Below are 15730 nucleotides of genomic sequence, written 5' to 3' on the forward strand. Positions count from 1 at the left end.
AAAATTATATTTTCATTATATTCAATAATGGAGAAGTTTAAGTGGCATAAAGATAACTTTATTAAATCAATATCTAAATTTTATATTACATATAAAATTATATTATTATATTACATGCGATAATATTAGTAACAGAATACATCCTATATGTTCATTTTCATCCAATCATTTTTCTACAGGCATCATATCAGTATAAAATTGTTTTGTTTCATCTTTTCTTAACTTTTGATTAAGTTTTGAAAAATATTTTTCAAGACAATGCTGCAACTATCAGATTGTTCACCAAACATAAACTTAAACAAATTAGGATTATCATAGCAATTATTAATTATAGCCCATTATAAAACAGTTTCATGAATACATAAACAATATTTATAAAATGAACTTGAATCCTATCTCATTCTGCATTTTTGCTGTTTACAAGACAATTCAAAAAAAAGTTAGTTTCTTAAAGTTCTTCACATAAAATTAAAGCATAACAGAAACTAACAAATATTTTCTCTGTATTTGTAGACAGTGTAATTAATTGTGAATATCCAATTATTTCAATATTGTTTACTATGAAATAAAGAATCCTTTCTTTGACTATAATAAATACATTAGTTTCATCAAGTATTACTTTGAAAAAAAAATCAATAGGACAAGAGAATCCAAGAAATATTAATGTATGTAATTTAAATTCCAAATAAATTACCAAAAAGTTAAAGTAAAATAATCTTGTTTTAAACAAATTTTGTTGAATAAGTAATCTATGTTTATAAACAGATTTACAAATTTCATTATCAAGAACATTGTTACAAATTTTTCTAACAAATCTGAAATCACAATAAATTTATTACTACTGAATAAATTATTTAAAGAGAGTAATTTTAAATCATTGAAAAATATTTTTTTTTTTATTCATTATAAAATCAATTATAAATTTTGGTAACAGATGTTATCTGTTAAAGATAACATTTATTTATTGTGCTTACTAAACAAACAGCTTTTGGATCACAAGTATTATTATTATCTAAAAATAATATTAGTTTATAACACTATACAGTTGACATTAAAAAATTCTACTGGTAATTACATTAAAGTCTAGACTTGTGATGTCTTAAAAAAGATCATTTGATTGATGATAAAACTTTTAATTCTTAAACTTACTGAAAATATAGACCTCTCTTTCAATCTATTTATTTATGTTCTCTCTAAGTAAATATTGAAGAATAGTTTGTGTGAAAATCTTAATTTAGAATTTTCTATCATATTAAAGATATTCTTAACTAGTAAATACATATCCTCTTGTAAAATTACTATTATCATTTTAATAAAATAATCAAAATATTTCAATATAACTAATTATTTTTAAAAGTGGCATATTTAATCATATGTTATTCAAAATATAAATTAACATTATTATAACCAGAAATTATCAAAAATAGATAAGGTAAACTAACATAAGTACACTGTAACATGAATATTGAATAAAATGAAAGATTAATTTTATCTAGCCTATGTAACAATACATGTAAAATTGATATTTATCAACTGATGAAGTTTTCATCTATTTTGTTTTATTTACATATAAGAAAACAAAAAATAGCAGATTAGATATACATTTATATCAAAAATAAAATGTAATGACAAATTTTTAATCACTTTAACAACTCTACATAAGCAGTAAAATAGTTTTCTTATATTTAAAATTACATTCTGTGCCCTAAAGTAAAGCGTAAATTGAAAGTTTATAGTATACACCTACATTTACTAGATTAAAAAATATGAATAAATTCCTATTATTTTTTGCCTTGCCGTCTGAGTACTTTAATGCTAATTTGTCTGTATTTTGCTTTCAATTATGGTAACCCTATTTAATTATTAAAATTATATTTTCATTATATTCAATAAAATTTATAAAAATATTTTATAAAAGTCAATTTATAAACAACAGTCAATTTTGTAACTAGTTTATTTCCTTAATCTGTGACAATACAAAATAATATCTTTTAATAAATATTTTTTAAGTCCTTGATAGTTTGACATTTTTATGAATTTCATCTGTCTGCTAAGTTACATTAAATACTATATATAATAAACATATCAACATTCAGTACCATTTCATCAGGGATATGCACAAAGAAAATAAAATACATTTGATGTACAAGTCTTCAAAGCAAATGCCAGCAGACATACTAAGTATAAAGATTTTATTCTATGCTAATGAGAGAGTTCAAAATTTCTGAATTAAATCAAATGAATTGAATTATTATATATACAGAAATATAGTAAAGAAAATAATTATATATTAATGAGAAAAGCTCATCTTTTTTGGTAATATTGTGAGAGACGATGTCAAGCAACTTAATTTACAATTGTAATCTCCTTTTAATGTATTTTAACAAGTGATGATAATATTTTGAAGCTTACTTTGTTCTATCTAGAATTTCAAGCAATCTAGAACAATATATTTTTGACAAGTTTTATCAATGCTGATAATTGTCTTAATATTTGGATAGAGTTAATGACGTTTGCATGAAAATATTTTTACAAAAATTAAGTTATTATTCTTATAGGATAAATAAAATATTGTTTTTTTTATCATCTATTTTATGGAAATATATAATAAACGTATCAACATTCAGTACCATTTCATCAGGGATATGCACAAAGAAAATAAAATACATTTGATGTACAAGTCTTCAAAGCAAATGCCAGCAGACATACTAAGTCTTCCCAAAGGGGTTTGTATACATTAGAAACTTAAGAATCATTGAAAAGTCATTGAAAAGAAGTGTTAAAACTTAGAAATTCATACAATGTCAGCATATAATTACATGCCAGTGTTACACCTGAGTTGTATATACGATCTCAATTGTTCCCATCAAGGATGGTATTCTGTTGATGTTTCTGATGTGTAATTTATTGATTTTATCTGTGTATAATTCATAATAAAGCATATTACTAAAACTAGAAGACAGACTAATTTGTTTAACATAAATGATGATATCAGTGTAAAAACATTTTTATGAAAACTAAAATATTCTTCTTATAGGATAAATAAAATATTGTCCTTTTTTATTATCTATTTTATAAAAGTCAATTTATAAACAACAGTCAATTTTGTAACTAGTTTATTTCCTTAATCTGTGACAATACAAAATAATATCTTTTAATAAATATTTTTTAAGTCCTTGATAGTTTGACATTTTTATGAATTTCATCTGTCTGCTAAGTTACATTAAATACTAATGTGATTAAGTATAGAGATTGGTTACCCTAATTAATTAAAAATGCAAGTTTAGAGTTTCAATCCAACATATACTAAATTTTTACAAACTTAAAAAACATACTGCTCAGAACAATTAGGGAATATTGAAAAACCAGATTTGCTTTATAGAAAAATCAGTGTTGGCACTGCTTTTAATATTTTATAGTTTGTTTGATTATTTAATGTGAAAAACATCAAACTTCTCCATAACCTTACATTTCCCTATGTCAGATAAATTTGTTTTCACAGTTAAAAAACAGTATATATGCTATTAATTTGTCTTGAGATCACACCATAAATATAAATAGCATTATGATAAACTAATAAGATTTCATCACTATTTCTGATAAGTTAAATAACATTTTATTTTTTCGTTATTTATCTGACCATTAATTCTACATAAAAATTATCAATTTCAGTAAAATATTAAACTAATTATTTTAAGCAGTGTAGTCATTACTCTAGGTAGATAACAAAATATACACCTAATTTAAATCAGTTATTTTAAAGAATTAGTATATATCAGTTCTATTGTATTTTTATGATATTGTTCTAAAAGATTTATGTGAAGAAAACCTAAATAAAAATTATTTTTCTTCTAGTTACTTGAATTAGAAACTAACAAATCAAATGAGACATTTATTAATCCTATAATTCCTTTAATAATTTTAAAAATTACTTTTACTGCACTTCAACTATGTTACAATATTTAGTCTTGAAATTTAAATAGTATTAATAATAAATATATAATTAATGAAACCCTACAAATTTCTCTATTAATAAACAAATTTGTAAATCAAAACTAATAATTTTACTAAAATTTTTCATCTTTAAAGTCAAGATTTATTTTAAAGAAAAATATAATCCATTTATTTGTATGATTTTCAAATAAAAATATACAATAGTTCATTAAAAGAAAAATTACATTTAAATTTTCAGTTCTTTTGATTTTTAAATTAATAAACACCTAAGTACACTTAAAATAGTAAACAAGTTTTCAATTTCGAACGATTGGAAACCGAAAACTTGTAAATATCAACCGAAAGCAAACCTGCTTAGCTACAGAGTACAGCAGCAAAGCCAACAAGCTCGAGAAATCACATTTCATTCTCGATTAAATTTTCACTTTAATTTCTGTTTAATATCAAAAATATCTCTGCAGAATATTTTAAATTGTATCCAATTCAAAAATGCTATTGAGTACAATTTAATTTCATTTAAAAATAAACAGAAATAAAAAAAAACATCTACAAATGTTCCACATACATTGTATTTTCATAAATCATAAAAAATTTTCATCTTAAATAAATTTAACACACATTAATCAGAATATACATCTGCTGTATACAAATTACAATGGTGTAATTGTTATTATTAGTAGATTATTATTATTAAGGAAAGAATTTTAAGGCAGGCCCCTCGATCAGGAGGATGCAAGAACGTCGGTCGAGGCGGTTTGGCCACGTAGAGCAAAGAAGCGAAGATTATGTCGGAAAGAGGGTCAGGAAACCGGTAGTAAAAGAGGAAGACCGAAACCGCGTCGGAAAGATAAGGAGGAGGAAGAGGGGAGTTAAGATAGAAGAAGCCCTCGATAGGTGGAAACGGAGGAAACGTATTAAAGGAAACGCCGACCCCACACAAACGCAGGAAAAAGTGAAGAAAATTATTATTATTAATTTACCATCATGTAGGTGACTTTTATATTCAAATTTTTTCCAATAAATTTGAATATTTTATCATTCGGCGCTCGACTGATTCCATTGAGAAAGGGATTAAAGTAAATGATATAGGCGCTTGCTTTTTAATAAATTTAACGATTGGACATTACGAAATCCGATAACATCCATTTTGGATTCGTTTAATTACTAAAGAAAAAATATATATATTAAAAAATATATATAATTAGAAAAATAAACGATTTAAAGAGGTTGAATTTACAAAAAATGAGTGAAATAATTAAGAAAAAAATCGATAAAATGGGTGAAAAGCGATGAAATCAATTAAAGATCGGAAATAGAAATGGATTTATTTCTTTTTCTATCGTTATATATATATATATATATTTTATTTCTGATATACTTACATTTTATACGATAAATGAAAGATAAATGTATAGCAAAACTGGAATTTGGAATGTTAAATCGACGATTCAGATTAGAACATTAGAGTAACATACGGGCATCGATGTCACGCAATTGACGTTGAATGGCGCTAGCGGCAAAAGTGGCAGCTATTTATTAACTCTTTCGAGTATATTTAGAAATTACGTCTTTAACGATAAATATAAATATGATAAATATAACTAATTTTAAACGATTATTAATACATTATTTTATAAAATAATTTTTTTTAATTTATAATAAATTCGATTTTTATAACGTAATCGGAATTTCTAATGATTCATCCATTGAATAAAAATTTCGTATTATTAGAAATAAAAATAAAATATTATTAATTACATATTTAATATAAAAGGTATTTTCTTTTATTTAAAACAGAAGTTACGAGAATTAAAAATTTTAATAATTAGATTGTTAATTAATACTAAATGGTAAAAAATAATATGGCGTCACTATTCAGTCTATAAATAATTAATTTCTAATTTTTGCGTATATCAATTTATTTTCGGTTATTATACATATTAATTTAAATTTCTACTTTTGATAGGTATTTTAATTAATTTTAAACGTAAACAAATTTTTTAAACTTATACCAAGCAAGTTTTAATAAATTACATTAAACTGGAACGCAAATCACTTGGAAAAAATTCTTATCTGGGCGTTTTATTAGAAATTAAAGCTATGAAAAAAAGTTATTACTACTTCGTTGGCAATAAGCCATTCTACTTATTTTCGATCTAATTAATTATTTATGTTATACTTATTAAGTTTTAATTTTTTTCGGTTTAATAATTGAGTTCCGAATTTAAAACGTTAGAAATTATTTTTAAAATTAATATTGTTAAAATTATAAATTTAATAGCTTCAATTTATGAAAAAAAAATGTTTTAATAAATATTTTTAAAATTTAGTTTAAATAATTATATAGTTTTAAATGGCTATATAATTTTTTATGTTGTAGTTATTTTGTTTTGAAGGAAACTCGCTATAAAATTATTGTCATCGTTGTTTTTTTTTTATTCTTTATCATTTCACTTATCAAATTTTATCTAAAAAAACAGTTGCTTATTTTATGAATTTTATCAATTATACAAAGTATAATCGCATTTAAGTTTATATATATGAAATAGTAACACGTTAAAATATATATAATTTAGTAAATAGTTTTTAAATTATTTTTTATATTAGCGATATCCTATTTAATTCTACAACAATATTCCATTTTTTAACGCTTTGCAAGTTTAATTATAAGAAAAATATTCTTTTTAAATCATTTTGTTAAAATCATAATTATACAGAGCATTTTAAAAAGTTATTATATATTTTTAATACTTATCATTGTAAGTTTTATATATTTTTATTTTTGACTCTTTCGCCCAGAGAACACTAAGAGGGCTTTTCTTTCAGGCATATCGAAAATTTGGCCAGACCCACAATGGATGCGTATGATGAGGGACGGCACTCAGAACATTTGGGACAAATCAAGATTTCTGGGGATCCTGGATCAATCTCAAGTCACTTAGAAAGATAAGCTGACGTCTAACTCGACCGTCCGAAAAATCCTACACTTAAAAAGCTTAGAAATAAATGTAACATCTATTTTAGTATTTTTATCGCTAAGTATCAAATTGTGATAAAGAACTATATTCACTGTAAATTTACTGTATAAAATATCAATGAAATATTAGGAATCTATTGAATAAAATATTCAATACTTTCTGGAGTGAACGTACTAAAATAAGACAAAATGAAAATTCTCAAAATAATTATTTTAGACGATTTCAATTAGATTTATCTTTCGTGTCTAAAAATTTTACATTTTGATTTTTTCGTTTTTAACTGTAAAATATTCGCAATGGATAGCAGAAGTTTATGAACTGAAATTCTCTGAAAGGAAATTGCAAATCAATATGTGACTCATACTTTTGCTGTACAAATGTCAGAAATATCCCTTTTCCTATGACATCAGCAGACTTTCTCGTAATTATTGAAAGTAGAAAAATCTGTTAACCATTGTATTTAGCATATATTTTCTTCCAGACATCAAAATGTTTAATCAAAGAATGAAAGACAAGTGTATTGAAAATTCAGGATAACATTAAAACAAAATCTCAATAGAGTTATGTCAGCTTTGACGTTCTTTGCCGAAGAATATCTCTAGGTTCTGATAGATTGTGGTTTTCTCATTTAATAAATCAATAGTAAGTTAGATAGCCCGTGGTTTGTCTTGATCTCTTAGTTTTCACTCCAAAATATGTGAAATGATCTTCTAACAAATTCTATTTTACTTCAATGTTTCTGGTTTCATCAAAAAAATTTTTATTAAAATGTGTCCGCATTATTTTTACAACATTTTGAAGATTTTTCAATAATAATTAACTGTATATAATGTAGAAAGTTGTCACGCAACACAAAATTGTGTTCTTTATGACTTACGTACTTGATTTGATTAAGCTAGTTCTTTCTATTAGGTTTCAAAATTGCGTTCTTTGAGGCAAAATTTTAAAAATATAACAATTGTAAATAATGGTATTTTTGTGATTATTAAAAAAAATAATAAAGAACAAATCGATTCTAGGCACGAAATTTGACAATTTAAAAAACACCTAGGAGTGAATGGATCAACCATTCGAGAAAGTATTTCTCAATAGCTTATTCACCTGATATTGTTTTCGCAGTTGTTCATGTGTTAGAACTTTATTGCTTTTAGAGGATTGTATATACAATTTACGCATAAAATCTAAAAAATTTCCATTTGAAACTAAAGATAAAGACAAAATACTTTTAAAAAACAAATTTTGTAGGACGAGACATTTTGAAAAAAACAAAGTAGAAAAAACGCGTAAAGACGAGACGTTTTAAAAGACGTTTTGCAGTGAAAGTGCAATTTTACTATAGAACCATTTTGAATTTATGCGCACAGTAATGTAGATAAGTGTCATCTCGATTTTTTTCGAATGATAGCCAGCATTCTAATTATTTCGTGCTACTTTCGATGTTTTACCAGCAAGACAATCCATTTGATGCTTACATTTTACAATTTGTATCTTCTTTGAACTTTTGTCTCCAAAAACCCATATTTTAAAATAATAGATTTCGCCATTACGATACTATCGATAGGTAAGGGCATTGCCATCCTTTTTTCTTTCACTGTCGTTTCCAAATTCCTATAAACAGTAGCACACGCTCTTGGTGGTAGAGATGCAGAGCGATTAACGAACGTATTCCCTATTTTACAGTGAAAGTAAATACTGTACATTAATTAGATAAACTCCTTTGTATTTTTATAATTAATAAAAATGATACAGTGCAGCTTAGGTGCCAACTTTTAAAATGATAAATTCCAAATAAACTGTGGGAAAAGACCAACTTCAAAACGTAGTGAGCGAAAGAAAAATTACAAAAAAAACTTGGAAACGTCTTTTTCTTCCCTTAATGATTATGATGGCGAGAATGTTGGATGGCTTTTTTAAAACAATTGCTAATACCTATTCATTTAACAAACAGTAGATTTTTTGGGGACGGCTCCAGTCTCCAAGCCCACAACAAACCTGATAAGGCAACCATCCTATGCCCACAGGTGGGAAAAGTTTGAAAAAACGTATTACTTTCAATTTTGACCACTAAGGAATGAAAGTGCTTGGCAATTCTAAAATTACTACCTCTTCTACACATCTTGGCTTAGCACAATAACACTGAGAAGGCCGGATTTTTTGTTTTCATGCTAAAATATACAGTAATTCAAATATGAATTGATAGATTGTCATCAATCTTCCAAACTTTAATTTCTAAAAGAGCAGTTACAATTTATATTAAGAATCATTTATTCATTGCAACTGCCATTAGTCTCAAATTCCTTCCAAAAATGATCTGTTTTAGCAGATATCCCAATCCAATTAGGAAGAAACGTTTTGTTAAATGGCAAACGGTCGATTAAAAACGACGAATTCGGAGCTATGTATTCATCAAAATAAATCGTTTCGCCACCAGCTAAATAAGCGCACCAAAACCCAAACGTACCGTAAGTCATAATTGTATGATTACATTGAGACATAATAGCCATATCGTAAGCGGGATTGGTTGGCTCCGGTCCCACGAACACGTTGGGCCAAGTACCTAATTTTCTTTTGCACCATTCTTTATCGTCGCTTACGACCACAAAAATCACTCTGCTGTACTTCAGTTGAAAATATTCTATGGCTTGCTTGAAGTACATCATGTTTACTTGTCTTCCGTAAAAGATTTGTAACCATTTACAGTAATCGGTTCGCCTGACGTGTACCCCCACAAACGTAACATCTTTACGTGTAACATTTTTTAAAGAATGAAGATATGTTTGAGCGTAAGATATAATACTTTCTTTAAATTGAAATTCTTTTCTAATTTCATCTCTAATATGATCAAAAAACGTAAATGAATTTGGGTATTCGTAACCAGTAAGTATATTTTTATCTTTTGGAATGTGGGCATCTTTCGGACGAAAATACGGTCCTAGAGGATATTCTCTTCTGTTTTGTTTTGAAAGTTCTGAAATCTCTGCTGCTGTCACTTTAAAATATCTTCGAACAGTATCCATATTACATTTTGGCGCATAAGGAGTACGTTTATTCATTTTCGACAAACCCAACAATGAGGCGTAAGTAAACATTTGGTTTCCTAGTCCACCATAGTTGCAAGCGATGGTTAAAAATGATGGATCTTGAAGTGGATCTACAAATAAAGGAAGCATTAAAAGATAAGGAATTGAAATAGCAGTCAAACATCGATAAAGCATCAATGAATAGTCGGGAATTGGATTGTCCTCATAAATATGCGCCTAAATAAAGAATTTTTCGGTAACTGTAATTTGCTAAATGCCTTACAAACAACAATGTTGTTGTCAAATAACGCGAATTTCAAATTTGTATTTAGACCTCATTAGTAAAGTATATATATCTCATTAAAGTATCTCAATTTAGCGCCTAATTTGGAGCCGATTTCAGAGGTGACCAAATTGTAGTGCTAAATCGAAGTTTGTAATTATTTCTTAAAAAATAATTTAGAATAATTAAAAATATAAAAAAAAATACTATAATAGAACCCTATATATATGCCAATAAATTTGATTTACCCATCTATGGCAATGTTGTTTCTATATATGGGATATTAATCCTATTAAATTTTGATGGTTAAAGATAGATAGATGGGGGGCTCGTGTCATATCTCCAATGATATCAGACTTAATAATTTTACTCGTTAGTAGCATTCATTCTCCCAAAATAGGTTTTTGCCTTTTTATAATAATATGGAATTTTATTTAACATGGCATCATACACAACTTAATGTGTGAAAAATCCGAAAGTCCGTTTTAACATTAAACAAATAGAAGCCTAAAGAGAAGTCTCGAACTAAAATTTCTTCAGACAATGGGATAGAGTCTGATAACCTATAGAAGTTCGAGTTGATCTTCCACGAGGAAAGTGGAAAACAAAGTAAACTCAGTAGAAATATGGTGCCTAAGAAAGATGAATACGATTAGCTGGTCAGAGAGAATTACAAGCGAAGTATTTAAAAGAATTAATGCTGGTCATTGTTTTCCTACATTAAGTATAGAAAATCATTTGCTGCTAGACATATTTTCAGGCCAATTAATAAAGATAGTCATATAAGGAAAAAGGCCAAGAAGACCCAGGAAGAGATGAAGGAATAAAATCAAAGACTGGGTAGGAACTGATCTGATGAATGCTGACGACAAAGATGGAGAGAAATGGTACGTTAGCTGCAGCTGACGTATCATTTCTCTTCATCTTAACGTACCTTCTAAGAAGAGGATGCAACAAGAATAGAATAAAAATTTGAGTTGAAAGATTTGAGAGCATAATAACATAAGTAAGTTAAATTAAAAGCAAATTGCTTACCTTGTTTATAATGAGTAACTTTATCATTAATATTCTTCGTAATTCTGGAATCATTTTTTACAATAAAGAATGTAATTGGTGAAGTTTGTACTAGTAATTCTTTCGTAGAAATTACATTAAATGTACGGAATTTTTTCCACATTTTCCGTTCTTTTAGATAAAATATTACGTAAACAGAGCAAGCGAGAGCAATAATACAAATGATTACAAGAGGAAAACATTTGCTACATTTCAACTTCTTGAACATGTTTAAATTAATAATTTATACGAAACTTAATTTTAACCCTTTAAGAACTAAAATTTTTGTTTTTGCTACGTATTTGTAGACTGAATAGGTTTTACTTTAGTGGAGACATATGGTTTAGTTTCTCCCCACTTGTGGAACAGTTCAAATATATTGTTGAGGGGGTTTCTATTTGTGAAGTTTTGTGATATTTTGCTGCTATTGTTTTTGTCAATATTTTTAAAATTAACATGATTTCAAATGTTATCTTTTGTATATAATGAAAAATGCTCATTCTTTGCTTTATATATAAAATAAAGGTTAAAATATACCTAGATAACCCCAACGGCCGCACTTCATGAATCTCGATAGCATTTACGATTAGAACAGCAAATTTTTAATTTTCGTGGGCCCGAGGTCGCACGTTCTAACCGAACCTAACCTATTCTAATAAATTACTGAATTATTGGTATTTTATTAGGGAATAAAATAGGTAAAATAGATGCGAAAATCAAGCAAATTTCGCGGCAACTCGAAAATTTAGGAAAAAAAATCGAGAATCAGTCTTCAAAGGAACCGATAAATAATCCTCGCAAGGAGGCGTACATGCAATTTAACCATTTAAAATTAACCAAAATACCAACCAACCCTTCTTCGTCATATTTTAAATGCATTATCTCATTTTAAATGCTTTAACCTTTTTGATGTAATTCGGATTATAATCTTTCTCAACATCATGTAGGGTGTAATAGTCTCATGCATGTTTTAGGTATATTCTTTTAAAAAGTTCAAGATTTATAAGACTGATTAGGATTTTTATCTTTAATTTCATAATATTTTTGAATGCAAAATAATAATGCTAATAATTTTATGAATAATACCAAAAAATTCTTTCCTTTAAGAATTAACAAATGATGATTATTGTAATATGATGCTTCATTCCTACATTATTTTATCTGGTGGGTATGCAGTCTCAAATATCTAGATCTAGTCTAAGCCTAGATCTAGATATTGGAGACCAAACACATTGTTTACTACATAAGGCAGAGTCCATCTTGAGCTTTAATATAATCATCATCATCATGGGTTTTTCAGTAGTAGTAGTCTGATACCGAACTCTTTTTCCTCTATGGGCACTAAGACGGCCTCTTTAGCAAGCCCATTCTGTGTTCGGCCAGACCCACAATGAGGCGGCCAGGTGATGAAGGATGGATTCGATCCCGAGTCCCCCAGAGAGGTAGGCTGCCACTTTCACCGCTCGGTCATCCGGCCGCTTATGTCGGATGGCTAAGACGATTAAGGCGTTAGCTTTAATCGTCTTAGCCATCGCCGGATTCGATCCTGGTAAGCCTCAATCGTCTTACCAGGATCGAATCCGGCGAGCCCAGAAAGTTTCGTGAGCGGTCCGTTCCGGATATATCGGACCCCTTCCTTCACCACCCTGTAGCCCTTATTGTAAGCATGGTCGAACTCACGATATCTATGACTAAAACAAGTCCTCCTAGTGCCTACTGGAAAGAAATAGAGAAAATATGGGAAAAAGCAAACTGGCGAGAACGAAAATAATTCGGATTACAATTAAGGTGCCAACTTTTCATAAATGAAAAGACACAAGCTACAAAAAGAAACATAATATTGCGTTCATTTTTCAGAACATTTCCGAACAACTTTTTAAAAATACTGTAACTGAAATTCTGTACAGTTACCGACTCTATTGTCTTATCGTAAATCTATATAGACATAAGCCAATGGTGTTTCATTTCATTAATTAATTTTTATTATGTAGTGAGCCACTTAAAATCAGATTGTAGCAAGTTCTCTCTAAACGCGAATTAATAGTCGAATAGATAAAACCAGCGAAAACTGGTTGGTTGCAGATTGAGCACATTAAGATATGTAAATTTTTTCACGTGTCTAACACCTAAATAACGACTAGTTTCCCATAGAAAGTCCTCCCGAAAGACACTCCTAAGTATTGCGTTTCCTTATCCCATCAATAAAATCATGTAATCACACCATCTCTTAAAAGTTTGTGTTTTATGTAAAGTGCATCATGATATAAAAGTGATGTTTTATAGTTTTTTGACAGGCAACATCTTACATTTATGACAGTTTCAGGATTTATCTCACGTTTTTTCAAGTCCTGTTAAATGCTGCTGCAGGCGAGAGGAGAAAGCGAAGCGAGAATCGAACTCGGACTCTTCTCGTAAAAGTAGTTTGCTTTAACGGCGCAACCCGAAAGTATATTATCGATTCTGACTAAATAATCTAAATTCTAAAAATTTATAATAAGTTACGCCTGTTTCCTTGCAATATCGCAAATTTTTGCAAGGATTTCTTTCTTATTTAATTTTGTGTAAAGCTCTCAATACTTTTGCTTATAGTTACGAAAAAATTATAATTATAATAATCTTATGTCTATGCTCAAAATTTCTTAATTAAAATTAATTATAATTTAACATTAAATGTAACTTAAATTTAAATTTTTATGAAACAACAACTTAATATATAAAATATTTTAAATAATTACAAAAAATATTTTAATTCAAAGTCACTCACTAGAGGGCTATTTGTAGTTTTAAACGCATGGAGGAGAGATATGTAACATTTAAAAATTAAATATGCATACCAAAATGCAGAAAGACAAGAGAAAAGCAGAATTTAATGATAGTTTAGGTAATTTTGTTTATTTATATAACATATATTCTATTTTGTTATTAAAATCTTATTAATTGTTAACAGATAATAGGAAACTGATGAAGGAAGATATTATCTGGAATCTTGTTCCTGTTCTTGATGATAAATATCATTCGAATCTAGAAGAAGGTAAAAATAACAGTATCAAATTTTTAAAAATCTGAGAAAACTAAGTACCAATAAATTATTAAAAATCTCTTAAAAGTTTCATGGGTCTTTTACATATTACAATATCAATCCACCAAAAAAATTATTACAAAAACATGTTTTAATGGAACAGAATAGCTTAGAAAAACAGGTTTAAGAACCTTACAGTAAATATCTGCTGTCTCTATTACATGTTTTCACTGTTTTCATTATCTCCCTTGAAAAGAAAAAGGGTTATTTGCTTCCACAATACAAGTTGTCTGTAGGAAGAAACGTCACCAATTTGACAACGTGTAAAATACTGGAATCTGGAATATAGCTAGTTGAAAAAACCTAAATATACATACATTTAAACAAGCAATCAAGAATAAATATATATTACAGGAAATAAATGGTACTTTTCTGTTAACTGGGTGTCATTCATTTTTATACTATTTTTAGTGAAATCAATATTTTATTTCATAATTCACACATGTTTAATATTACAATGAATATGTTTATACAGATGTTTGTACACATGTTTATACATCATTGTTTATATACATGTTGATTAATTTCATATTTTTTACAAATAATCGTTTTTTCTAAAACTGAATTGAAAATTGAATGGCGCCCAGTTAACAGAAAAGTACAAAATAAAGTGATGAAAAGGTCTACAAGTAAATATTTCTGTAGTTATTTCTAAGGCATATTCTGTAAATAATTCTGTGTTCTGAAAATTTATTATTGTATGGAATTTAAAAGGGGGCATCTGAAGATCATCATTGTCCTATTGTTCATTCAATTTAATTAATAAAATTCAATTTAAAAGAGAGGAGCATCGAGCATGCGCAGTACAAAATATCCAGCTGCCGCACGTGATAATATTCCGGAAAGAAATTTAAATTTAATAAAATTCATTTTAAGTGATAAACTGATACTGTACTTCTAGTGCCTTGATCATCTTAATTAATGGGCTGTTTACAGTTATAAACAGTCTGACTTGATGATCAAGGTAGTAAGGTCATCTATCTTATATTCTGAGGAACTGATTCATATCTACATTAAATGTTCAGAGTTTTTACAGATTTGGATATGGCAAGTTCTGTTCATAATGACCTGACTGTTTGGACCTGTCTTTAAGGAGGAAACTTGATGATGATAAAGATTATAGTATGCTTGTCTTGTATCATCAAATCAGTCAAATTAGAGAAACTTCAATAACTTAACAAGAGGAAAATGTTAATAGTATCTAGTTTATTTACAAACCTGTTATATCACTTCATCTGATTTAAATGTTAACAATTTGTTGCCATTATTAAGATAATGTGTTGATATAGAAATGTGTAATAGACCATGCATATTTAATAAAAATATCTTAATTTATACACTGTATTTATACACTATTAATTTA

The 15730-nt window shown here is 27.5% G+C and overlaps 3 protein-coding genes across 7 annotated transcripts in view; 1 reads left to right on the top strand and 2 right to left on the bottom strand.

Annotated features, from left to right (window-relative positions):
• The window catches only part of nSyb (neuronal Synaptobrevin), a 63664-nt gene extending 58180 nt beyond the window's left edge, over nt 1–5484 (bottom strand). For all 5 annotated transcript variants that reach the window (XR_010881249.1, XR_010881250.1, XM_067274311.1 and 2 more), the window contains exon 1: nt 5337–5484. Coding sequence is in view for 3 of the 5 variants with exons in the window: in XM_067274311.1 (XP_067130412.1) it covers nt 5337–5338 (2 nt within the window). In the remaining 2 variants the exon portion in view is untranslated. The remainder of the gene's footprint in view (nt 1–5336) is intronic.
• Nucleotides 5485–9121: 3637 nt separating this feature from the next.
• LOC136978536 (galactoside alpha-(1,2)-fucosyltransferase 2-like) lies at nt 9122–11422 on the bottom strand. Its single transcript, XM_067274255.1, has 2 exons — nt 11271–11422; nt 9122–10083 (listed from the first exon to the last, which is right to left on the bottom strand). Exons 1-2 carry the CDS (start codon nt 11410–11412, stop codon nt 9197–9199), a joined length of 1029 nt encoding a protein of 342 aa, XP_067130356.1. The 5' UTR covers nt 11413–11422; the 3' UTR covers nt 9122–9196.
• Nucleotides 11423–14089: 2667 nt separating this feature from the next.
• The window catches only part of LOC136978565 (probable inactive tRNA-specific adenosine deaminase-like protein 3), a 29510-nt gene continuing 27869 nt past the window's right edge, over nt 14090–15730 (top strand). Inside the window, exons 1-2 of the mRNA XM_067274286.1 lie at nt 14090–14169; nt 14236–14319. Of these exons, the coding sequence (XP_067130387.1) occupies nt 14115–14169; nt 14236–14319 (139 nt within the window). The 5' untranslated portion in view covers nt 14090–14114. The remainder of the gene's footprint in view (nt 14170–14235; nt 14320–15730) is intronic.

Source organism: Centruroides vittatus, unplaced genomic scaffold, assembly GCF_030686945.1.
Source record: "Centruroides vittatus isolate TY-2023 unplaced genomic scaffold, ASM3068694v2 contig_546, whole genome shotgun sequence".
Lineage (NCBI taxonomy): Eukaryota > Metazoa > Arthropoda > Arachnida > Scorpiones > Buthidae > Centruroides > Centruroides vittatus.

What these genes read in the sequence shown, in the direction of transcription:
- LOC136978536 (XM_067274255.1), bottom strand. Translation starts at nt 11,412, where the DNA reads ATGTGGAAAAAATTCCGTACATTTAATGTAATTTCTACGAAAGAATTA. An exon ending in AGTTACTCATTATAAACAAG is followed by an intron (nt 10,084 to 11,270) that starts GTAAGCAATTTG and finishes CTTTATTTGTAG; the next exon opens with ATCCACTTCAAGATCCATCA.